The following is a 26,174-nucleotide window of genomic DNA, read 5'->3' as shown; positions in this document are numbered from 1 at the left end:
CTCCAGGCTAAATGATGATCCTCTAAATTTGTGACACGCCATTTCCTCTCCAGATTACGAGTCATCTGCTTTAGGCTACGTGTTTGAGAATTATACCACGGAGTCAAATACTTCTGATTAGAGACTTAACACATCCATAAGACACTTGACTTCTTTCAAAGAAAATTGGAGAATACCATCAGCAGGAAAAAAAAATAAAAGCTCTAACCTGAGATTCTGGCGTTTCTGGCAAAATACATTTATATTTAAAAATGAACTCAGGATTTAATGAACGATATCGCGTTATTCAAACTAAAATCGATTTTACTCAGAAAATCTATCATCGAAACCCACCCCGAGTGAATCTGGCTGGTGTGGAGAGGGAGCATCCACTCATCGATAGAAAGCTGTGGGCATTCTGCTTCCATTTGGCACGTCCTACCTCTGTGAGATGGAGTGAGCCTCACTGAAAACAAAGTATAGATCTAGGTTGAACATTGAACATGACTTGACAATGGCGGTATCAAGCCTGCAACCACAGGCTCAGTGCAGCCACTACGAGTGACAAGTATTAAACTCTCACTAAATTATATATTTTTTCTTCTCTGTTCATGAGTTTCTGGATTTCTTTTTTCATAAGACTAAGACTGAACTTTATTTTTGCATTTCTGGCAAAGTTCACATTCTGTGTAACTTGCTGTTTTTTTGAAGAAGTGGTGCAGACTAATGACACAGTCTAGTGACAAAAGTTGCAAAGTTGTTTGAAATGAAAGTTGTTGTAGTCTGAGGTGGTAGTCTGTAGCACGGGGGGCCCACAAGGAACAGTACTTGCCCCTTTCCTCTTCAACCTGTACACTGCGGACTTCAGTTATAACACAGACACTTGCCATCTCCAGAAGTTCTCAGACGACACCGCCATTGTGGACTAGGCGTCAGAGGGAAACGAACTGGAATACAGGGGGGTCATCATCAATGACTTTGTCAGCTGGTGTGAACAGAACCATCTTCATATCAATTCCAGCAAGACGAAAGAGCTGGTGATTGACTTCAGCAAGAAGTCCCCCCCTACATCAGTGAACATCCAGGGTTTGGACATTGAAATGGTGGAGGAGTACAAATACCTGGGTGTTCACCTCAGTAACAAACTGGATTGGTCCGCAAATACAAATCCCCTTTACAAAAAAGGTCTAAGTCGTCTTCACCTGCTACGGTGGCTGAGATACTTTGGGGTGAACAGGACTCTTTTAAAGGCGTTCTTCTACGACACTGTGGTGGTGTCTGCTATCTTTTATGCTGTGGTCTGCTGGAGTGGTGGAATGGCAGAGAGGGACAGGGGGAAACTTAATAAACTGGTCAAGAGGGCCAGCTCTGTCCTGGACTGTCCACTGAAGTCCATCAAGCAGGTTGGCGAGGAGAGAATGTTGTCTAAGCTAACATCCATCATGGACAACACCTGCCACCCCCTGTATGAGACTGTACTGAGCAGCCTCTACAGCAGCCTCTATTACATGGTTATCTCACTCATCACCAGTTTAATTGACATATCATATGTTTTTAATTGCTGCTACTCATTAGCAGCTTGTTTGTACACTGTATATTTCACCAGGAGCATTTATACACCCCCCACACTTATGTACATATCTCTGTACGTATATCTGTGCATACGAATTTCGGTTGCTGTGTATATAGGACTACTTTGTGTCTATATTCCTCTTGCTATAAGAGCTGTGTGACACCCAAATTTCTAATTCGTGGGATAGTAAATGTTTATTCTATTCTATTGTTTGTTTAAAAGAAAAATGAATGAAGAATTCATTGTGAATGTGCTTATTATCAGAACAAAGTTGCAGCTAGGCTTTTCTGTCTTTGTTTTGTTTTTGTCTGTGGCGTGAAAATCTTTCCTCCTGTATGTAGTGAATGATGTAAAAACGTTGAGAACCACTGGGGCTTTGACAAATTTGCTATAAGGAACACATCAAGCCATAAACTCATATACTGAGGAAATGTTTTAAAGAGGCCTAAGAAAAGACTAAAGCTGTCTTCTGTAACAAGTTCAGAGTAAAAATGTCTAAGCTCAGACTTAAATATGTCTGTTTTCCATGAATCCCGGTCAGTCTGTTGCAAGGTAAAAGCATGATTTAATATTGGTAGCCAACTGTTTAATGATAGAAAATATTTTCTTTGATTGAGGGATTAAAGTAATTAGGCCTAGCCAATACTTTCCACGTACAGTTCTTTGTAAGAAATGGGCTATCAGACTATTTCTGCGTATTTTTCTTCCTTTTTCTAGAGTTCCGTTTTGATTTGGATTGTTTTCTATAACTGTCCTGTAGGGGGCAGCCAAGCGGTGAACGGCACCGACACTGTCGCCTTATGACGCAAAAGAAGCCAGTGTCCGGGCGTCAGCCATCTTCTCTTAAATTGTCAACCGAGCTCTTGGAGCGGTCTGCTGTTGGACAACAAAAGAACAACAACAGCGATCATGGGAGCTGTTTTGGGTTTGTGCTCGATGGCAAGCTGGGTCAGTATCATTCTTCATTGGACTGTGAGAACAGTTTTAACAGCGACAGGACGTTTTAGCTGCCTCGATTTAACAAATGTTGCAGTGACTGCGCAGGAGGAAAATGTCAGGCCAACACGATGAGCGTCTGTGGCGCAGACATACTAACATCACCGTTTGGCTCATAACACACTTTAGTGATTCAGTTACTGTGAGCGTGTTACTGCGCTTTTAGTTAGACGGAGCCGATTATGCGAACCATCGCCGTACTACCTCCCATCCAGCAGGCCTGTTGATGTTCATGTTACACAGTGACGGCTCGTAAACACACTGCCCGTGAAATGAAAACACCGGGGTGTGACGTTAGCTCAACCTTGTAAACAGAGTGCGGTATCCGCTGCACGCAGCAGGTTCGTGTCATGTGAAACGGACAGATACACTTACAGACACGAGGTGCTTCTAGGAACTAAATGATTACCGTTATTCCTGTTAACCAATGAGCTTTAAAATATCTGTGCTTAACTCTAATACTCGACTTGTTCCCATGTGTGTATGTAGATCCCGTGTCTCTGTGGCAGCGCCCCCTGTCTGCTATGTCGATGCTGCCCCAGTGGAAATAATTCCACAGTGACTCGCCTCATCTATGCCTTCTTCCTGCTTCTGGGAGTGGCTGTTGCCTGTATCATGTTGATGCCTGGCATGGAGGGCCAGCTCAAGAAGGTACGCAGTGTTCCTGACATAAAACTAGCCTTGGAATAATGCCTGCATATCTCCTGCAGCACAGAGATGTCACAAGTTATGAAAACACTCTCATGGGTATTTTAGTTTGCTAAGGCTTTAACAGGATTCTGCAGTGAGAGTAAATATAGTTTGGTTCATTGCTCCTAATTATGTAAGACACATGGTCCTTGTTTGCTGTTAAGTAGCTTACCAGTTGTTAATCACCGTATTCTCCTAATGAGCCATACCTGCCCGTTCCAACTGTTAAATACTTAAATATGTGTGATATTCACACCAAGAGAACTATACACGGCTGTGAATGTACTGTGATCTTTCCTCTCACGTGGTAACTGTTTTTATGTTGATCCCTACAGTGGCCTCAATCCCCTTTTTTTCTGTTTGTGCAGTTTTGTTGTATAATATTGGCTATAACAAAATAATCTGGTGGGATGTTTGGAAAAAAGTTTCTAACAGTGTTCAGTCGGCCGTGTTTGGAAGCTGCAGTGCTGTGAAAAACCTCATTCTTTGGGGGGGTTTTTTGTTTCTCAACTAAGCAAGTGAGACAACACTCTAATACTAGAATAACTGACAAGTCAGAAACACTAAGATAATATGTTACATTTGAGAACAGTTTAGTGGAAAATGTCAAAAACTAATAAAAAGGCATTTCAAACCATTAATCCGATTCTTCAGTGCTGTTTAGATGGGCGCCACCTCTTGTCATTCATCGTCAACACGTTATACTCAAAATAGACACCAAAGAGGAAAAACCCTTCCGATAAACCAATGTTAAATATGTTATGGAAACATGTTCACGAATTATTAAAATAGGACAAATGAACATCTGAAAAACTAAAACTGTAACTGAACAGTGTGGCACTGCATCATGAACGATGCACACTGTTTGAAAATTCATGACAATGACTTCAATAAAAGTTCAAATCTAAAAATAAGAAAACAACAAATTTTGCAGCCATTTTTTCCGTTTATTGAAGTCTGGTCGCGGGGGCAGCAGCAGGGGAGCCCAGACCTCCTTCTCATCACCTCCTCGAGGTCTCGGCCTCCTCCGATATGACGTGCCCAGCTTAGACACCTTACCCAGGAGGTGACAGCTTTAGCCATCTCCTTTTTGTGTAGAGCTGCAGCTACTCTACTCTGAACTCCTCCATAATGATCCAACTCCTCAGCCTCGCAAAGGGAGAGACCATCCGCCCTTCGAAGAAAGCCATTGTCCGCCGTTTGTATAGCTGTCTCAATCCAGGCCTTCACTATTAGAATAACAGATTTTTGGTGTTTTTTCAACAGTGCTCCATCTAGTGGCAGATGGCTGCATAACATTTATGATCCAACAATTTACCAGCATTAGGCATCAAATCTGGTACCAAATAGTGACAACGATTAGTCGGCTAGTCGCAAACATCACTAATTTTTCACATTTGAACATTGACAGAGATTATCCAAGTAAATGTAAATTTTTTTAAATGATAATTTGATTTAATGGAAAAGCTACAAATGCTCTAATGGAAAAGTTATTGCCCCTCAAACGTAATAACTGATTGCTTCCTCCTTGTTTTGTGATAACTGACGGTGAGTGTACCACATCACTGTGGAGGAACTTTTGCCCCCTCTTTGCAGAATTGTTTTAATTCAGTGACAAAGGAGGATTTTAAGTTCATGACCTTGGTTAAATTTAAGTCCAGGCTTTGACTAGTCAAATGGTCATTGGACTGGTTCTTATGTAGCACTTTTGTACTCTACCTGAGCACTCGGTGCTTTATTCAACTTGTTTCTTTCACCCAAGCACTTTTTTCTACGTTTTTCTATGCTGGATCTATCTAGCTCTATTTTTTTCCATTTAACATTTACACACATGCATCCAATGAATGCGGTGGAGAAAAGATTGGGACTGGGCCCAAGGATATTTGGCATGCAGACTGGAGAGATGGAACCACCACTTGCTGTTGTGCTTTGGGTCATTGTCCTGCTGCATAACCCAAGTGTGCTCAAGCACTTTGACCGCTGTATGAGAACCAGACCAATTTCCATTTTCAAGATAGCTTTGTATGGCCTTGTGCAAGCAGTTGTGTTAGTGACATTAAGCAACACTAATTGTCTTAAAACAAAAGCAACTAAAACAGATTCAGTTCAGATAACTTTTCTCTTAATAAATGAAATCATCATTTTAAATTGCTCTCTATTGACTCAGGTTATCTTTGTCTAATACTGAAATGTGTTTGCTCTAAAATATCTAAGCGTGACATATCTGACCAAAAGAAAAGTTAGAAAAGAGGCAAATATTAGCTTTGATGTATCCAGTGGTGGTGTTTGTATGACCGACACGTCGTTTGAGTACAAAATGCAACATGTTAAAGGATAATTTTGGCTAGCTCATGTCCAGCCTGCACTTGACAGGTGGATAATTGACCTGTGGGATCTCTGTGGATTTCCTTTGGCTCGCAGTACAGTGCCTCTGTTGCATCCAGTGGCTCCTTTGCCCTTTCGTGGCGGGTGCTGCACTACGACACACCTGTATACATTGTCTCTTTTTATGTTGCTCTAGATTCCAGGTTTCTGTGAAGGAGGGAGGGGTTCGTCTATTCCTGGTGTGGAGGGACATGTGAACTGTGATGTGCTGGTTGGCTACAAGGCCGTGTACCGTGTTTGCTTCGGAATGGCTATGTTCTTCCTGCTTTTCTCTCTGCTCATGATCAAAGTCAAGAGCAGTAAAGACCCCCGTGCTGCACTCCACAACGGGTGAGTCAGCATGTCCATCTTCCACATCATGTCTGCTATGACACAAAGTCAGGTTTTATTGAGATTTGATGGATTGATTACCTGCTTTAAACATGCCAAACATATCATGTTATTAGAACATGTGACAAGCTGGAACGCGTTGTTGTTATAGCTCACATCAAAACTAGCAGCAGGGAGTGAAAGGCCATCTTTACTGCAGAACATCCCACTTAGGACTGCAGCTAGTGATTATTTTCATGAATATAAGAAGCATTTTCAATTAAATTCAGTTTTATTTAAATAGCACAGCACCAGATGTGTTGCTCACAGTTTCCTGATGTCCATCATTGCACGTTTAAAACATGTTACCATTAATGTACTTGAATGATAACATCTGCAAACGTTTTCAGCAGTAATCTGATTGTTAATTTCTTTATGTTCTGTTTGTCAGGTTTTGGTTCTTCAAGTTTGCAGCAGCTGTTGCCATCACTGTTGGATCCTTCTTCATCTCAGAAGGGCCCTTCACTACTGGTAACTGTTTTTGGTTCACTCTCACTTAGTCCAATTGATTACATTGATCATTGATTGCACACACACACCTTGTTTCATTTTACAGCGCACATTAAAGGACAAGAATAAAGAAATGTGAATGTGCCAGATTAAAGCTCTCTATTCATCTCACACTAAACTGGAGGTTTCATTATATTAGTGTCCTTTGTGTGACGTTCTTTCTCTCACTCTGATCCACAGTGTGGTTCTACATCGGTATGGCGGGGGCCTTCTGTTTCATCCTCATCCAGCTTGTTTTACTCATCGACTTTGCCCATTCTTGGAACGAGTCCTGGGTGGAGAAGATGGAGGAGGGCAACTCTCGCTGTTGGTATGCAGGTATGATGACAAGTGACAGAGGATACTCGTGGAGATGACTAAAGAGCTCTGTCTTTGATCTAATAGATTTGAAGTGCAGACAAAAATGTTTTGGTCATAGCTGGAAAAATAGGATTTACTTAAGACTTATTTTTATGTTATTAATTACAACAGTCACAAGAAATAATTAGGTGTACGCTTGGGTGTATTTGTTTTATATGACAAGTAAACAATTCAAGGTGGTGTTTCCATCAGCTGGAAAAGATTAACACAACTCTTTGTTAATGAGGTTTCTTTGTTTTTGTATGTTCACAGCTCTGCTGTCAGTCACCACAGTCAGCTACCTGCTGTCTCTGGTGTCTCTGGTCATGTTCTATGTCTACTACACCCACTCTGATGGCTGCACTGAAAACAAGGTCTTCATAAGCATCAACATGCTCCTCTGCATCGCTGCCTCCGTCATGTCCATCCTGCCACAGATCCAGGTTCACACCACTTCTTGTGTACATTAGATGACTCGACATGTTCAGCTTTTATATGTAGTAGTAAGATGCATTAATCATATTAACATGACCGGATATGTAGGGCTTTATTATGAAGTGATGTTATGCAATGTAACACTAAAAGAATAATGGCATGAATTATAGCAAGATGAGTCAGACATGAGATGATGGAGTCATGGAGGTGTCGCCTAATATAGTTCAGAATGTGTCATGTATGAAAGTTGTTGTTAGAAATTAGAGATAACTGATGTGTGGTGTGTCATGTACAGGAGTCCCAGCCCAGGTCTGGCCTGTTGCAGTCTTCTCTGGTGACATTGTACACCATGTACCTGACCTGGTCTGCTATGACCAATGAGCCTGGTAAGAAAACAAAAGCTTTTCAGCCTGCTGTGTTTTGCAGTGTACTGGTATGTGCCCATAACTGACCCCCAGACCCAGGCCTAGCCCCACACACACAGATACACGTCCGTCCACATCTACCCCATGCTCTGACGTGAACGGACAGGTGCCCGCCCAAAGCCAGCAGTGATCCCGGAACGCTGCTTTGAGAATCAGTTTGACACCAACGGATTTCAACTTTATTCTCAAACTGATCAATAATAGTTTTTATCTAATGTGGGCCTGTGTGTTTTTGGGATGCTTCATGCTGCATCGATCTATTGTGTGATTTATCAGTTCCATTCTCTCCACATGGTCACACTCTACTTGTGAATATGGGTGTTTCTATTGGTCCAGATAGATCCCACAAGGAAAACTGTTGTGTTAGAGCAGCTGGACAAAGAATAAAAATACTGCAGTGTACAATAAACAGAGTGCCACAGGTGCCTAGTGCGGACGCTAATAAATGCACATGCAAAGATTTACAAATACAACAGTGATTTTTTAAAAAAGTAGCAACGAAGTTGGTTTAAAAAAAAAAAAACAGTAAAATTAAGACTGACGTTTTGCAGAGTAGTGCAAATTGTGTTGATAAATATGTCCACTATTAATCTAAGAAACTGCTGCATGAAGGTACAATACAAAAATATGTGTGGGATGGTTTGGCTAATAGGTGTGATCTGCTGTCGTAGAACAAGTAGTTACTGTACTGTTCTCTATAAAACAGTAGGAATGAGTTTCTGTAGTGTTGTTTGAGGCAGCGGGGTTGAATCACACTGAGGAAGAATGAAGGAAGGAGCTTTGCTGCCTTCGAAGTGTGGAGTGATGCTGGCTTGTCCATAATGGAGAGCAGTTTGTCCCTCACCGACTCAAAGCCTACGGACTCTGGCGCCGATGCTTTCCGCCAGCAGACAACAGCAAATTAGATGGCCAGACTGGTAGATCACCTCCAACACATTAAAGGATCTGAGCTTCCCCTTCTTATAAACAGCATCAATGTAAACTACCAGTAGCTCTCCACTGTTTCCACCTCCTCACCCATGATGTTGATGGGCCTAGCTGAAGACTTTTTCTTTTGGAAGTCAACTGCCATCTCTGTTGTCTTGATTACATTCAGAAGGAGGGGATTTCTTCCTCACCAGCTCTCTGTACTCTGACTCCTGCCCACCCTTAGTACATCCAACCAGTGTAGTGTCGATGGTGCTCCAGTGCTTGTTGTTAGGAAAACTGCATACAGTCCTGGTTGGGACGATCCTCACAGAAATGTATACAGTCAGTGATGTAGTCTGTGATGCTATAGCTATCATTTCCATTTGGATCACAGAACATGTCTGTAGTGTCAGAGCATTCCTGCAGGGCATTGCTGTCTTCTACCTCTTCACTGGGTTGGTGGCAACAGGAAGGAAAGGAAGTACAGGAGCACACTAAGAATATAGATGGATAGAACACCTTCCTGAATGCTAAACGCTACCGATATCACTGACATGTAGTGCATTTGAATAGACTTCAGTGGCTGTGCAGATGACGGTAATTAGATAATTAAAGAATCTCTTCTTGTCTCTCAGACAGGAAATGTAACCCAAGCCTTCTGGGCATTATTGGGCTAAACACCACAAGTCCTGGCAGTCAGAACCATGTGGTTCAGTGGTGGGATGCCCAAGGGATTGTGGGATTGATCCTTTTCCTCATGTGTGTCCTTTACTCCAGGTATGGAACTCCTTAATTATCTTTGTAATTCTAAACATGCAAACACCCAGACAACTAAATGGTTCATTTACTAACCCGCAGGCTGTCTCTTTGTGGATAGCACGATTCTAACTGTAGCCCTCTGTTTATTCGTCAGCATCCGCAATTCATCCAATGCCCAAGTCAACAAGCTGACTCTGACCAGTGATGAGTCTGCTCTCATTGAAGATGGGCCTCAGACGGACAGCTTTGAGGAGGGAAACGGCCCCAACAGAGCTGTGGACAATGAGAAAGATGGTGTCACGTATTCTTACTCTTTCTTCCACTTCATGTTGTTCCTTGCGTCGCTCTACATCATGATGACCCTCACCAACTGGTATAGGTAGGTTTCACGCTGTAGGAGACCTGTATAAGTCTGTCTTTGTACTTTATATTTGTTATTTCATGGGTTTTGTCCACAATAAGTTTAAAGTTGCGCAGTCTTCCATAGTCAGAGACGTTACCTTTGCTCTGGATTTCTTACCTCATATGTGGGGTTTAGGTCCAAATAAGGCGCGTTTTGTGTTTCTGCTAAGGTATATTATTTGGATAGAAGCAACTAGTCCACTTTGTTTGTGTGTGTCCGCAGCCCTGACTCCAAGTATGAGGCCATCACCAGCAAGTGGCCGTCTGTGTGGGTGAAGATCTCCTCCAGCTGGATCTGCATCGCACTCTATGTGTGGACATTGGTGGCTCCACTGGTCCTGGTCAATAGGGACTTTGACTGAAACTGCACACTGTCCCACTGCTCCAAATATTGAAGCTTTCACCTGTGTTTTGTTACTGCAAATTAAGAAACTTAGTAGTTAAATAACATTGCATGAGTCAGTGCTGAAGGAATGGTTGTTTATTGGCTCTGGTGAGTTGCTTGTATTGCTGAGTGTAGCTACATAACCAGAAGGTGATGAACTAGTCAGGACGTTCATGTGTTTTGTTTTGTTTTTGTTTTTTCCAGCTGTGACTTCAGCCCATTCTCATGAATCCTTAACAGTTCATTGCAGTCATTAGTATATCCTGTTAAACCCACTGACGACTTGCACGTTTTTCTTTGAAAACTCGACGTGATGTTAACAGTAGTTGTATCTGAAAAGGTTCCTATGATCCTGCGTGCACATCAACTCTGCACTGTAATGTTCTGTATGCTGTTTCCTGCTTAAAAAAAGGGAAAAAATGTTTTTATTCTTTTGAGTTGTGCATGAGCAGCTGTGACATTTAGAAGCAAGAGTAGGTTCCCACTGGCTCCATCACCCTGCGTGAGCAGTGTTGTGCATATGTGTTGGTGTAGATAGTTCTTCTTTATATTGCACATGTCTGCACATGCTCAGCTAATTGAGTAACAAGATGCATTCTTGTTTTTGTTGCTTCTGACTTGCTTTTTGATAACATTTGTGGTTTTGACTGCTTGACAAGCTTCCTGATAAGTTCTTGTGTAGCACATTAGCTTGTTTCAGACATATTGTGGATGTGTTTGACTCTCATCTGTGATATTTTTTCTTTTTCTTTTTGACCTAACAGTATATTGTAACTGATTTAATAAAAGAAATATGGGCGGGGGGAGTCAAGTCTAATTTGTTGTTGTTTGTTGTTTAGCTGGGTCTTACACAGTTGTCAGCTTCACCATTATTTGGTAGGTCCACCAAAACATTCATTGAGCTCTGAACCTAAAGGTCTCCTGTGGTAATGTGTCACACAGTGTTCAGTCATTTGTTTCCTGAAAGGAAATCTCATCTCATCATGCTTAATACCATTAAATCCAAGCTGAAATCACAAGATGAGATGGCAGTAACATGAAAAACCACCAGGGTAGTGGCAGGAAACTCTAAAGTTCTTTTTCTATTTACAGACGTTTACATTTATCTTCAATTTTGCTCACTTCTTTGTAGTTTGCGTCCAGGCAGTTAGACCTGTATTTTATTTTTTTAAGTGCTCATCAACGACAGTTTTCCACTTTCTGGATATCTTGCAGTGTTCTTCAGTTTATGCAGGCCGTGTACCGAAAGATTCAGGTGGAAATCTTTTGTACCAAATATAATCTTCATCTATAATACAGTACTGCGCTCTGCAGATATTAATTTCAACTGCTGTAATAAAGGAATGTATCAAATAGAGGACAAATAAAGTGCATCTCTTCTCAGTGCTTGTATGTCAACATTTGCAAAGGATTTCTTTTGTTGCAGTGAGGTGTAGAGCTCATCAAGTAATTATCGAGTATTCCACCAATTAATCAGATAAATCATTTTGTTATTAATGAACAATAATAAATATTCAAAAGGTGAAAATTTCCATTTTAGATACGTCTGTCAAAAGAAACAACCCACGTCTATCTACGTGCCCTAGTTAAATGTAACTTCAATGCAAAAATATATAAATACTTGAGTACATTCAGAGGTCAAATAAAATAAGCAATGAACACAAGCTAAACTAAGGCATAAAAATATAACCTGTCTGATGGGTTTCTGACAATAATGGGGGCAAAGAGTAGATACGTGCAGTGGTTGGGATTTGGCTATTCCCCTGCTGCTCCTCGTTTCAACTATTTCTACTGCAGATCCCACAGATCAGTCACCCGTCTGCTCACCAGCTTGAAACAAGGAATAACAGTTTGCCTTCTCTGCTCAGCACTTTTATACTTCCACATAACTACATCCAAGCATGTTCCTGGCATGCTTGGACACTTTATTTCACATGTTACATTTTCTCATTCGGTTTAAACCTAAATTATTTTTCTATGATTAATCTTTAGCTTAACAACTTACAACTATTTTTCACACAGGACCAGTAGGATTGGATATTTTTATTCCTCAACAAATAAAGTCATCATTTAAATTGCTCTTTGTATTTACTTCAGTTCAATTTAATTTTTTTTTTACAGCACCAAGTCACAGCAACAGTCGTCTCAAGGTGCTTTATACTGTAAGGTACCCCCACAATAATACATACAGAGGAAAACCGAACAGTCATATGGCCCCCTATGAGCAAGCACTTTGGCGACAGTAGGAAGGAAAAACTCCCTTTTAACAGGAAGAAACCTCCAGCAGAACCAGGCTCAGGGAGGGGCGGGGCCATCTGGGGTGAGACAAGGAAGACAGGATAAAAGACATGCTGTGAAAGAGAGCCAGAGATTAATAACAGGTGTGATTCAATGCAGAGAGGTCTATTAACACATAGTGAGTGAAGAAGAAACACCCTCCTCCACAATGGGTTTCATTTAATATGAGTGACTCAATAGTAACGCAACATATTGTTAAAAATGTCAGTCAGTATTCAGCAGTATTATGTCTGTATTATTGTTTCTACTGAGTAAGTGCATTTCAGAAATGGTTTTCTAATTATTTTTAGGAAATTTGGGATGTGAAAAATAGAATTATGAACACCAACAAATGGACATCTTTTATATTTTATTATTTGAAATGAATCATCTGTCATGTACACCACTAGAGTACACTGAAAAAAATAACCTGTGGGATTAACATAAAAAAATGTACATTGGTTGCACGCAATTAAGTTATGTTTTGTCAACCTTTGTTTTTTATGTTCCAATTGCATACAATTATTTATACATAAAAACCGTGTCCGATAAATAAAACTCAGTTAAGGTTGATCTCACTGTATGTACTGTACTTTTTTTTTTTTCAATCAAAGCAACCAACAAAAACATTTTGAACAATGACCTGTATTATACAAAACAGTATACAGCTGTAACAGCAGTCCAGATGATACATGACTCCTCTGAATGCATCTCTTGAAAAACCAAAATGTACCTCACAAACATGTGCTGGATTCTGAATTCAACATTCTAGGGCCTATGACAAATATAACACTGAATTTGAAATCTCTTTCACGCCTCACTAATACTTACACTGTGGAAAACAGGGCGTTAGAATATAGTTATCCTTCTTTCAGCCTGCAAACAATCAGATCCTACAGAGAATCCTTCTTATTATATACAATGTGCACTTATTTTTGTAAATTTATTGAACTTCTTTCTTTGAAATAAGAGCAATATTGGGCAGACGATAGTTTACATCCATACAATATCCTCTTGCAAATATTAGAAGAAATACGTGATAACATAAAAATTACAATACCATCTCTTTACATCATCATATACAGCTACTATACTCTATGCACAGTCTTTGATGACCGTGAACTCAACTCACATTGCTATGTGTTTAAATTACATTCTGGTCAGTCATTTCTCAGTACATACAATATGTAGCTAAATGAATTTGTGTTTATGAGCATGGAGACATTTCTCCATTCAGACCATAAAATGAATACCATGACTTACCTGGGTGATCCCAGCTATCCTGCTTACCAGATTGGGCAAAGCCTAGCACTATTCATTTGTATACAAGGGAAACCTGGGGGTTGCACCTGACTCACAAGTTTATCAGGCTAATGCACTTAACTCTATCCCAGTTCTTAGGCTACTTTAACAGGAAACTCGTCTCCTTGCTCAGGGCTCAGGGTAGTGTAGATGACAGTGGGCTCCAAGACTCTAGGGCAAAGTGGAGGTGGTTCATATGGTGTTTGATTGTCTTTGTTTCTGAATTGCTTGTAGACTCGTGGGTCCTGGACCACATACGTTGACGAGGAGGAGTAAAAAACCAGGCCCAAGATAATGATGAAGAATGACAACAGATAGAGACCCGAGAACTGAAACACAGAGACAAAGCTATCATGTGACGTTCAATATATGCATACATGCAATATTTTATTTTCAACCTATTCTAAAACTAATGTAAAGATGCACATTTCTTTTAGGATAATGCTGATTAATAACAGTTCATTGGGATTGGTTGTCCTGACTTGTCTTTTATTTAAATCTTATTTAAAGTCTCATAAAAATCTATTATATTTGTCTTTATTTGATAGTGCATGGTAGAAAATGTAGGGAATCAGTATTATCCAAGAAGGCAGTGTCAAAGTGAGATCTCTGCTGTTGGTATTAACACTATATTGCCAAAAGTATTCACTCACCAATCCAAATCACCAAATTCAAGTGTCCCACTTACTTTCATGGCCACTGCTTCTACAAACATTTGTGAGAGAATGGGTCACTCTCAGGAACTCAGTGAATTCCAGTGTGGTGCCATGGTAGGATGCTACCTGTGCAACAAGTCTAGTTCTGAAATCTCCTTGCTACTAAATATTCCAAAGTCAAGTGTAAGTGGTATTATAACAACTTGGAAGTGACTGGGGAAGACGGTAACTTATTCACAAATTGGTGGTGTCAGCAGATGCTGATGCATATAGTGAGCAGAGGTCACCAAATTCTGCACAGTCAATCACTACAGACCTCCAAACTTCATGTGATGTTCAGATTAGCTCAAGAACAGATTCCTGTGCAGCTGCATCCAGCCTTACACCACCAAACGCAATGCAAAACCTGCATGCAGTCGTGTAAAGCATGCTGGACAACTAAACTGCAGGCAGTGAAAGGAAGGCCTGTTCTCTGGAGTGAAGGCATTTTCTCTGGAGTGACGAATCTCGCTTTTCTATCTGGCAATCAGATAGATGAATTTGGGTTGGTGGTTACCAGGAGAAAGATCTGACTGTACTGTGCCAAGGTTTGGTCGAGGGTGATGGCACTCTCACTCGGTGTTGGTCCAGTGTTGGGAACAGTATCACTTCCTGTTCCTGTTACACAATGGTGTAGCTTATCTGTGTAGCCCATTTAAGTAAAAACTCTTGGAAAATGACTTATTTCCTAGTGTCCCAAAGCTTTATTCAAAGCACACTCTTTGTTGAATAACTGGCTAATTATATTTACAGTATTCATTCACCGTGTCTTTAGGGATTCATTACATTAGCTTAGCTTTTAGCCAACTTACTAGCAGTACAGTGTCTTCAACTGTCCCTCCTGCACCTTAGTCCTAGTAGTCCTACACAGAAACCCCTAGTACACCAACCATTCACATCTAAAATTTTCCCCACTCTGTGGCACACCCGCCAAGGAACAAACTCTGGTTTGGGTCATTCTGTTTTGAGAAACGTGTCGTTACAAACACCATGTCTTCCAAAGGCCAGAGCAGGGACATTCAATGAACCCTGAAATTGCTGGCTAAAGATAAACAGATTTGGTAAAATTCTAATTCACATCGGCAGCAATTAAAACCTGGATACATCAATCGGAGGTCAGTAAAATTAATATTGAACCAGTGTGTAACTTTACCAAAACAATGTCAGATGTAGATGTAGTTTTCTCTCGTCCCCTCCTCAGTCGAACCAGGAATGACATGTTTAGTCACATATTTTCCTTAAATTGCTGGCTGTCTGAGTGGTGTCCAAAAAATGATGTGAGCTTTATAGATAATTGGTAAACTTTCAGGGGAAAACCTGATCTTAGCTTGGAAGACAGCATCCATCCCACTTTGGATGGAGCAGCTCTCATTTCTAGAAATGTATTAAAGCCCCCAAAAGATGACTATCCAGAGCTGGGACCAGGAAGCAGAGTTGCAGTGCTAAAAGCCTCTATGCAGCTTCTCTCCTCCTGTTATCTCCCCAAAAACCCATCCCCTTAGAGACTGTATCTGCTCCCAGTCCAACAAAAAACAAACCAAAACTCAGCAAAAGACAACTTAAACATAAACAAATCACAAAGAAAGACCAATTTAGTATCTATAACTGCACCAACGAGTAAAACTGTTAAATGTGGATCATTAAGCATTAGGTCTCTCTTTCTGAGCCCAGGCTAGAAAACAATTTAATAATTGATCAGCATATTGATGTACCCTGCGTTACAGAAAACTGGTCAAATGAATCAACACCCCTGAGTTATACTAGCTCAGAATCCTCAAAGCACAAGACGAGGAGGAGCAGCAGCCGCAATATTCCACTCCTGCTTATTAATCAACCAAAGACCCAGACAGAGTTTTAATTCATTTAAAAGCCTGATGCTTAGCCTTTTTCACCCTAACTGGAAAACTCAAAAAACAGTTTTATTTGTTATCTATTGTCCACCCTAGCCCTTACTGATTTAGTTTTCAGTTCAGATAAAAATAATTATATTGTGGGTGATTTTAACAACCATGTAGATGCTGAAAATAACAGCATAAACATTGCATTTAAAAAAAGGTAAGGTTACCAAAAACTGAAAGATAATGTTTATTTCAGAATTATACAAAAAGGCCTTTTTCAGGGAACACAAAATGGGTTAACAATTTAAAGCTGTTCTGCAGCAATAGAGGTTCATCAAGCCTTGAAAGCTGTTCATACTAATTCCTACAGCTGTTCCAACCTTTCACTCTGAACACTCTGACAGGAAGAGGTCTGACAGACCCAAAGCCACAACTGATAAACCACAACAGAAAAAAGAACAAGATGGTAAGCTTGAAAACATGGAATGGCCAGCACAGTCTCCAGACTTAAACCCCATCAAGGTGGACAAAAGAGTGAAAGCAAAGTAACCTACAAGTGCCACATATTTATGGGAACTTGTGCAACAGTCTTCCTTAGATAGTTAGATAGTTAGTTTTTGTTAATTTATGTTGTAATTCATGTTAGGTCAGTCTGTCTTGTCTCTGCTAGCCAGCTAACTAGGCCTCTTAGTTAGCTAGTTTAGTGTTTTCTGTTTATTTATGTTGTAAATTTATGTTGCATGTAGCAGCTTGGTCCTGGAGGAACGTTGTTTCGATTCACTGTGTACTAACTGTATATGGTTGAAGTGACAATAAAGCCAACTTGACTTGAAAACTTGAAAAAAACAAAACAAAAAAACAGATATGGGAAGAACTTTCTGACAAATATTTGATTGTATTGTAGAAAGAATGCCACAGGTGTGTTCAGCTGTTATATCTGCAAGGGTGGCTACTTTGACGAGTCAACAGTTTAGAATACTTATTTGTACTGTGCTTTCCTTTCAGAGTTCAATCAGACATTAAACTGGATAATTTTCAATAACAAACTGGACAAATTGACTGGCAGTGTAGCTCAAATAAGTCAAAAGATTTTGACCAAAATCAGACCTCATGTTATCTTACAGTTTTTTACAGATGCTAGGACACATTTCTCAATACTTAGGTCACGTTTGCAAAACACCTCACACAGTGAGCACAACAGAAGTCTATGTGGGCTAAACTGAGGACCAGTTATCATTGTTTTGGCACAAAATGCATTCAATGACTACATCTCTCAAATTTCATGAATTATCTTCTCACTCAGACACAACAACTGCCAAAAATCTTTGTACGTACAGGACATTTTGCATGTGCTTACATACTGTTTTCAAAACTGTTAAACTTATGGCCAAAACAATAACACAATGCAAAACTTGAAAAGACAGCAAAATTCAACAACAATATTTTATTGATACATATTTTAAATCTAAAAATGCAGTTTAACCAGCCACAGCTTATTCTCATTGTAGATGAACATCTACACAGGTGTTACTCCTTCAATTGTTCAACTCCTTCAATTCTGGCAGCCAGAAGATTCTTTCTTATGTGTGTTGCCCTAGATGACATAAGATGTGATGTGGATGAGAACCTGTGGCCAAATAGAGAAGACCGAGTAGATTAGCATTACTATTGTATGTGTATCAGTGGATGGTGTGTATACAAATTCTTGTATTTTGGGATTACTTAGTGCAAAAAAATAAAAATACATAAACAAATATTAACGAATTCTGCATGATGTCTGATTCATTCCAGTAACATATATTGAAATTATAAACAGAGATGTGTCCTTGTTTTACACAAGTAAACACTGTGTAATGCTACATGTTGTTAGTGTTTTTTAGGTCATTGTTTTGTGGGTGACAAAGTGTGTTTGTCGGCTGTCAACCTTTGCTAGTGTTCTGGAAGAATGAGGTTATTTGAGACCTGAATTAAGTGTTTTGGTAGTTGTAGTGCATTTTGAATGTGAAATGAACTGCTTTGCCAAGCTGAAGGTGAGTTAGGAGAATTGTGTGAAGAGTTTTGCAAAAGTGACCTAAGTATTGTGAAATGTGTCCTAGCGTCTGTAAAAAACTGTAAATGGTATGGTACCTCATAGTACCATATCACCCCAACAGCCCCAATCACTCTCACACTGGAAACTTACTTGTTGTTCCTACGGTATTTAAACGTAGAATGGGAGGCAGAGCCTTCTTTCAGGCCCCTCTTCTATGAAACTACCTCCCAGCTTGGATTTGGAAGACAGACACTATCTCTAACTTAAGATTAGGCTAAAGACTTTCCTTTTTGACAAAGCTTATAGTTAGGGCTGGACCAGGTATCCCTGAATCCTCCCTTAGTGATTGCGCCATAGGCCCAGTATTTCTCCTTCTCTCAACCCTTGTCACTCACTATGTGTTTATACACCACTCTGCATTTAATTAAGCATTATTATTCATCTCTGGCTCCCTTCCACGGCATTTTTTTGTCCCGTCTTTCTCACCTCTATAAGTTGCAGCAGATGACCTTCCTAAGGTTGCTTCTGATGGAAGTTTCTTTCTGGAGGTTAAAAGCTTTTCTTTCCACTGCCACCAAAGTGCTTGCTCATAGGAGGTCATCTGATTGTTGGGATTTTCTCTACATTATTGTAGGGTCTTTACTTTAAAATATTAAGCACCTCGAGGCAACTGCTGTTGTGAATGTGCGAGTGAATGTGAACGCGAATGGTTGTCTGTCCCTGTGTGTTAGCCCTGTGACAGACTGGCGACCTGTCCAGGGTGTACCCCGCCTCTCGCCCTATGACAGCTGGGATTGGCACCAGCGCCCCCCGCGACCCTGAAAAAGGATAAGCGGTAGCGAATGGATGGATGAATTGAAATATGGTGTGGGGGTGTTTTTCAGGAAGTGAGCTTAGCCTCTTAGTTCCCAGGAACTCTTAATAGTTCAGCATACCAAGACATTTTAGACAATTTCATGCTCCACACTTTGTGTATTTACGATCATTCTCTTGCTTATACATCCACCTTCATTTTATCATCATCATCCTGGTAGATGGCAGCAGCTTTTTATCATGATTGTTTCAGTATATGTTTTCTTCAATTATATGAAGCATACCAATGCTCTATGCTGAAAAACAGCCCCACATCATGAGGTTTCCACCTCCAAACTTCGGTGTTGGGATGGCGTTTTTGAGACCAGGTATATGCATATATGTCTTGACTTCTTTTCATGTGTGGATTGTATGGGTTGTTACCGACATCTAGTGATATTTCATGTCAATAGCACCATTAAAAATATATTTACTAAGAACATAGATGAAGCGTTCAATACTTATTTTACCCAATGTACTGTGCTAAAACAATCATCTGACAAATAAACTCTCTAAAGGCATTATTTAAGCATTTCAGCTCCCAGTTTTGCGATTACCTGTTTTCCCTTCTAGTGGACATGGTTAATGGCAACTAAGCTATTGATAGTTTCTTATATGCTACAACTAAGCTACAACGTAAATAAATGTGGCATAAAGACCGTCAGTTACGAGACTTCCGATAAAAATTTACTATAAAAATTTTGTTTGTTTGTTTTTTTCTAAGGTTGTAAGAAAACAGTTTCCAGAAAATCTGCTCAGTTTAAACTCTTAGGTGGCATTTTAAAATATGCTTTGACAAATTTTTACAACACATCTCAAGTTCTCATCTTTGAAGATACATTTCTCATTATAGCAACACCGAATACAGTAAAGATAAACTCCGTTTTCCTTGTATTACTTCTGGAGCCTGTGTGAATGTCCTGCTGCCCATGTCACCAAACCCACTCACCCTCCACCATCAGACCTGTGCCACCTGCCTGCCAGCATAGCTCTTGCCTTTTTGTGTTCAACTCATCCATTCTTAACTTTATATCACTTTTTATGAGCAAAAAAATATTTCTAAGTGCAACAAGTATCATTAGCATTTTCATAAGTCACAACAGTGTACATCATTTATACCACAATGCAGTTCAGTTATTTTAGTTTTAATCAACTAAATCAATTAGTCTAGTCAAACTAAATAGTGCTTTACTCTTATATATATATATCTTTTAAACTGCACATCATCACATAAATGATTCCTGGCAGTTGATTACCTTGTAGTGAAAGAGAAAGAGGCCACAGAACAGACTGTAAAGGTCAGCTGTGAGCAGAGACAGATTGACTGAGGTGGCACTAGTCCTCTTCATCACAACAGGCATGAAGCTGTAAAGGCCAAACATGAAGGCACTGAAACCAACATAAAGAAGACCTGTGAACACACAAAGAGGTATCGTTTTTAGTAGGATTTATTTCTATTTCATTATAAAGTGCTCAAATACAGTAGAGAAACTCTATATAAGAACCAGTCTATGTACCATTTACCATAAAAGTGGTTATTGTGATCTTATGGATCATGCTATGAGTTATTGCTAACTCTTCATTCCCAACCTACACTGTAGAGATGCAGAAAAACACATTTGTGTACCAACATTTTTTACATACTGAGGCGTAGTCACAAGCCCTTTTCTCCAGACAAACCAAGGCAAAAAACTTTTATGGGATTTCCTAACACATTTTGTGTCTTTTTGTAAGTGAACAGGGTCTCCAATACTTTTCATTTTAGTTCAGTTGTATTTATATTGAACCAAATCACAACAACAGGTGCCTCAATGTGATCTATATTTAAATTCTAGCCTGATTCTACTAGAGGTTTCTTTCTATTACAAGGGAGTTTTTTCTTCACAGAGTCTCTAAGTGCTTGCTCATAGGGGGTTGTCTGATTCCAATACTATGTGGTCTTTATCTTACAATGAAGTGCCTTAAGGGACTGTTGTAAATAGTCTCTATACACATATACAGTTGAATTGAACTAACTTGAATGTGATTCCTGCCACTTTGACCAAGATCCATGTGAGCAGATCTGAGAATGAGAGGTTTCAGGGTGTTTTGCCTCCTCTTTTATGGCTGATGTACCTACCATCAAAATGCCATCTTGTGTGACTGGCAGCAGCCACTAGAGAGGGCTACCTTATAATGCAAGCATGTAGCTTGAAAATTTCTTCTCAGAAGCCCATCCCTTGATAAAGCACACTAGTTCCATCTCTGACTCTGTCACTTACAGAAGGGAGCTGAAGAGCGTGCAAATCTTTGAAGTCTTATTTGTGAGAAAGCTTGAGAAAGTCTGATAAAGTTTGAGAAACAAATGCTTTGACTTTTTATCCTTGAGTGATGGTTTCCCATGTTTTCCTAAGTGATGAGCTTCATTACATACTTCAATACGAGGACCCATGTGCTTGGAAGTGTGAGTAAATGCATCAACTGCATTTTCATTGACCTCTAGGTCAATACAGAGATGCTGTAGGTCAGCATCTCTGCAAAAGGCCACATCATCTGCAAAAAGCAGAGATGAGATCCTGAGAAAGTGAAAGCCTTCCACCACTTGGCTACGCCTAGAAATTCTGTCCATAAAAATAGTGAACAGAATCGGTGACAAAGGGCAGCCCTGGCAGAGCCCATCACCCACCAGGAACAAGTCCGACTTATTGCTGGCTATGTGGACCAAGCTCTTCGAAAGCGGTCGTATAAGGACTGAATGGCCCGTAGCAATGGGCCAGACACCCCATACTCCCGGAGCACTCCCCGCAGGACATCCCGAGGTACATGGTCGAATGCCTTCTCCAAGTCCACAAAACACATGTAGACTGGTTGGGCAAACTCCCATGCACCCTCGAGTATCCTCAAGAGGATAAAGAGCTGGTCCAGTGTTCCATGACCAGGACGAAAACTGCATTGTTCCACCTGTATCCGAGGGTCAACTAACACACACACACTGTGTGTGTGTGTGTGTGTGTGTGTGTGTGTGTGTGTGTGTGTGTGTGTGTGTGTGTGTGTGTGTGTGTGTGTGTGTTCAGAGTCACCTATCTGCCAGTTCCAGGATACTCTTAGAAGCTCTTTGTGTTCCATGATAGCCCTGCAACAAAGCATACACAGAGATTTAATAGCACTGGCTTATTTTTACAGAACCAGAGTTCCTTTAGGGTCTTGGTGCACAGTGGACAAAGAATGTTTATTCTAGTTTAGTATGGCCAAAACCACTTTCAGTGGTCCCAAAAAAGTTGATTCTGTTCATCTGGACGTAACATAACAATTTGCATATTGATGATCAAGAAACTGACCTCATGGCCCATTGTTTGCCAGTGGTGCTAGTTTCAGTCATTATACAAATGTACTCATTATACAGTTGGAGAAACCTGCAGTCAGCAGAGACTGAAGAAGTCACTTGGATGAGTGACAAAACGTTTCTCCCACTGAAAACACTATGTTCAAATGAACAGAATGAACCTTTTGGGATTTCCTTACCTGGATGATTGAGCATGCATCAAGACACTTTCAGTGGTGTTTCGCTTTTTGTGTAAAGGTTCAAATTGCAGATAAATGGGGTGGTTGTAGCTCAGGAGGGAGAGCAGGTAATCTGCATACCAACTGGAAGGTTTGGTGGTTTGATTCCTGGCTGCTCTATTGTGCATGCCATATATACTTGGGAAGATGCTAACCCCAAGTTGCTCTCTCCAATGCATATATTGGAGTATGAATGTTAGATAGAAAGCACTTACTTAGAAAACACATTAAAAAAGTGCTTGTGTGAATGGGTGAATAAGTTAAGTTGTATAAACTGGCTTGAGTGCTCAGGTGGAGTAAAAGAAGTTCTATATAAGAACTAGTCCATGTGCCTCAAAGTTTTAGATTTCATTTCCTGGTGAAAATTTGTCTAAAATACCTGAGCCTACCTATAAGTTACATTCAGAAAGTGTTGTTCTTACATCCTCTCACCATTTGTACCTGTAATGTACCTGTGTTATCATTATGCATTAATACTTAATTTTTTAAAGGTAAAATGTATTCTCTTAAAGGCTAATAACAAATGCTGTAAAATACACATAGTTCAGTTAAAAGTACAATATGTCTAAAATTTGATTAAATTTAAGTTTAAATTTAGAAATTAAAGAAAACTACATCAATACCTAGCTTGTTACTTATTAAATTTTGACCACTTGCATTTATGGAGCATGTTTCTCCTCCACACAAACTCACAGCTGAATGCCGCTGAAGAAGGATCCAAATAGTCCCAACATGCCCAGGAATTCAACACGACTCAAGTTCTTTACAATAAACTCTTCGCATACATTGGATATTCCGTACAGCATAGCTCCTCCCAGAACTAGCAGATTCCCAAACAGCTTCTGCTCTCCTGGAAAGATTCAGGAAGAAAGAGAGGAGGAATCAACACTCACAAATGACCAAGAGACCCCAACAAACTCACAGCACCCACACATGCATGCACCCTTAGTGGGCCACAATAATGCATTCTTTATCATATCAAATTACCAGTGGATCTGTGCCTTGATGAGCTGCTTGCAATCAAATGTAAATTTGTTGAGTGTCATCTTTTAAGTATTTATGTGTACTTGACAGTGTGTACTTGGTACTTGCCAAAGCCTTGCTGTCCACCAAGAAGAATGTCAGCTCCTACCATGCAGCCAATGCCAAGCAAACATAGACCTGTCCCGACAAAATGGACAGTCTTGTATCTCACTAGGAGAAAGAACCAGGACAGCAGCAATACCACTGGGATGACAAAACAGTCTAAGAGCTGAGAGAAAGAATCGTGCACAGAGAAAAAAAATAAACAGGTTGATGATTTCTTTTCCGTTCACACCGGAAGTGTTGTTTCATTCTAATCAGACTTATCTTTTTGTTACTGTTGACTAGTGGCTCCATTACTGTGTATTCTAAACAATGCAATAAGTGATTTCAGTAGAGTTCCTAGTGGTCTGTCAGTGCAGATTAGATCCGCATCATTGTCAGAGGATACCAATTTAATGTTTAAGAGACCCAAAGATTAATAATCAAATAGAATAGAACAGAATAGCCCTTTATTGTCATTGTAGATGTACAATGAAATTGTGGGTGACCCACACAAACTGTGCAGGAATATAATATAAATAGTAAGACTGCAGGAATAATTATTCATCCATCCATCCATCTTCTTCCGCTTATCCGGATCTGGGTCGCGGGAGCAGCAGCCTAAGCAGAGAAGTGTCCATTTGAGCAGGTGGGTGTAGCTGGTGTGGATCCCTGCCTCCTGTAACCACCTTGGGGCGGGCCTACCATTCTCTCAACTGGACAGCGCACCTAGAGTTAGATCTGGACAATCAATGGAGGCTATTTATGGCCAACTTCACTGTCACCTCACCGCCAGTTCGGCAACCCACCTAAGCTGGTAACAGGCTCAAAGGCCGTTAAAGTTTCCATTTATGACACCCCATACTCCTGAAGCACCTCCCACAGGACACTACCAGGGACATAGTCTAATACCTTCCACAAGTCCACAAAGCAGCTCGTCCAGTGTTCCACGACCAGGATGAAAGCCGCATTGTTCCTCCTGTATCCAACTACGGACTCTCCTTCACATTTCCTTCACATCACCCATCATTGAATCATACTTTTATTATCTCTGGCTCTCTTCCGCAGCATATGATTTTTCTTGTCTTCTTTCCCTCTCCAGAACCAGTCTCGGCAGATGGCCGCCCCTCCCTGAGCCTGGTTCTGCTGGAGGTTTCTTCCTGTTAAAAGGGAGTTTTTCCCTCTCACTGTCGCCAAAGTGTTTGCTCATAGGAGGTCATATAATTGTTGGGTTTTTCCCTGTATGCATTATTGTAGGATCTACCTTACAATATAAAGCACCTTGAAGCAACTGTTGTTGTGATTTGGTGCTGTATAAATAAAATTGAATTCAACTGAATTCAACTGAAGTCGGCAGTGCTCCACTCGCACTATACACAGTGCAGGTAGAGCACCACTTTCCCCTCCTGAGTCGCGTAAACATATCGCAATATATATCGTGTATCATGAGAGGGCCAAAAAATATCTTGATATTAGATTTTCCTCTCATCACCCAGCCCTACTTTATTCTATACACTTTAAGCACTTTACATACCTTGCACCCTGTGCTAATTTAAATTCACTTATTACATTTCAAAGAAATGCATGTCTTTGAAATTCAAAGACATGCATTTCTTTGAAATGTGGGAGGAAGCCAGAGTAACTAAATTCTGAACTGCAAATCCCACATATCCAACCAAGGACCTGCTTGCTCTGATGCAGCAACACCTAGCATGGCACCACCATGCCACACTGGCGGAGCAGAAGTCAAGGTATCCTGATTCTTCACTGATTTTCCACAATGGAACTCAAGGGCTTTTTTATTTAAAAAAAAAAACCTCAAACAAGCTTTGTACCATAAACATCAACATTATTTTGTCAGACTTCACAAAAACTCTATGGGTACTATGAGGACAGCTGGCTTTGATGTAATGTCTGCAAACACGCACAGAAGCACTCACACATACCAACCTGTACACTGGACAGTGTAGTGTACTGGTAAGCCCTAAGGACCAAATAGTTGGCCTCAATGTCTATGACACCCAGAATCATGTATTTCCACCAGCGCTGCATTAGAATGGCCAGCAAGTTCCCTTCCCCTGGTGAGAAACATAGAAAGGGACAAAAGGAAAGAATCTCACAACAGTATTCCAAACATAGGGACAAGAATTCACTCCATTACAGCACATGTGCACACACACACACTCACACACAAAATCGTGTTTTCATATCTTAGTGGGGACATCTAATGCTTTCCCTAGCATCTTACCCTAACCATCACAAATGAAGGATAACCCTAACTGCTTAGCCTAAACCTAACCATAAACGTATTGTAACCCTGATACTAAAACCACATTTTGAGTGTCAAAAAGACTTCAAACTCTTGGGGACCGGCGTTTTGTCCCCATAAGGGCTACTGGTCCCCACAAGTTTAGTAA

General features: G+C 40.4%; 2 protein-coding genes across 2 annotated transcripts in view; one reads left to right on the top strand and one right to left on the bottom strand.

Moving 5' to 3' along the window:
• Positions 1-2,353: 2,353 nt before the first annotated feature.
• On the top strand, positions 2,354-10,973 carry serinc1 (serine incorporator 1). The gene is made up of 10 exons (XM_005747789.2): positions 2,354-2,500; positions 3,038-3,199; positions 5,760-5,953; positions 6,384-6,463; positions 6,683-6,820; positions 7,115-7,284; positions 7,572-7,662; positions 9,246-9,387; positions 9,524-9,748; positions 9,995-10,973. Exons 1-10 carry the CDS (start codon positions 2,462-2,464, stop codon positions 10,131-10,133), a joined length of 1,380 nt encoding a protein of 459 aa, XP_005747846.1. The 5' UTR covers positions 2,354-2,461; the 3' UTR covers positions 10,134-10,973.
• Positions 10,974-12,796: 1,823 nt separating this feature from the next.
• The window catches only part of slc35f1 (solute carrier family 35 member F1), an 18,487-nt gene continuing 5,109 nt past the window's right edge, over positions 12,797-26,174 (bottom strand). Inside the window, exons 3-8 of the mRNA XM_005747787.1 lie at positions 25,708-25,835; positions 23,785-23,944; positions 23,386-23,542; positions 22,212-22,264; positions 20,409-20,563; positions 12,797-14,064 (exon numbers count right to left, since the gene is read on the bottom strand). Of these exons, the coding sequence (XP_005747844.1) occupies positions 13,831-14,064; positions 20,409-20,563; positions 22,212-22,264; positions 23,386-23,542; positions 23,785-23,944; positions 25,708-25,835 (887 nt within the window). The 3' untranslated portion in view covers positions 12,797-13,830. The remainder of the gene's footprint in view (positions 14,065-20,408; positions 20,564-22,211; positions 22,265-23,385; positions 23,543-23,784; positions 23,945-25,707; positions 25,836-26,174) is intronic.

This window comes from Pundamilia nyererei, unplaced genomic scaffold, assembly GCF_000239375.1.
Source record: "Pundamilia nyererei isolate P.nyererei 1_Seehausen unplaced genomic scaffold, PunNye1.0 scaffold00204, whole genome shotgun sequence".
Taxonomy (NCBI): Eukaryota; Metazoa; Chordata; class Actinopteri; order Cichliformes; family Cichlidae; genus Pundamilia; species Pundamilia nyererei.
Note: the sequence above shows the minus strand (reverse complement) of the source record. Positions and strands in the feature narration are given on the sequence as shown.

Bases quoted from the DNA above. Each gene is read 5' to 3' on its own strand.
- serinc1 (XM_005747789.2), top strand. From the start codon at position 2,462: ATGGGAGCTGTTTTGGGTTTGTGCTCGATGGCAAGCTGG. The intron at 5,954-6,383 runs GTGAGTCAGCAT...TCTGTTTGTCAG, and splicing joins CGTGCTGCACTCCACAACGG to GTTTTGGTTCTTCAAGTTTG. The intron at 9,749-9,994 runs GTAGGTTTCACG...GTGTGTCCGCAG, and splicing joins ACCCTCACCAACTGGTATAG to CCCTGACTCCAAGTATGAGG.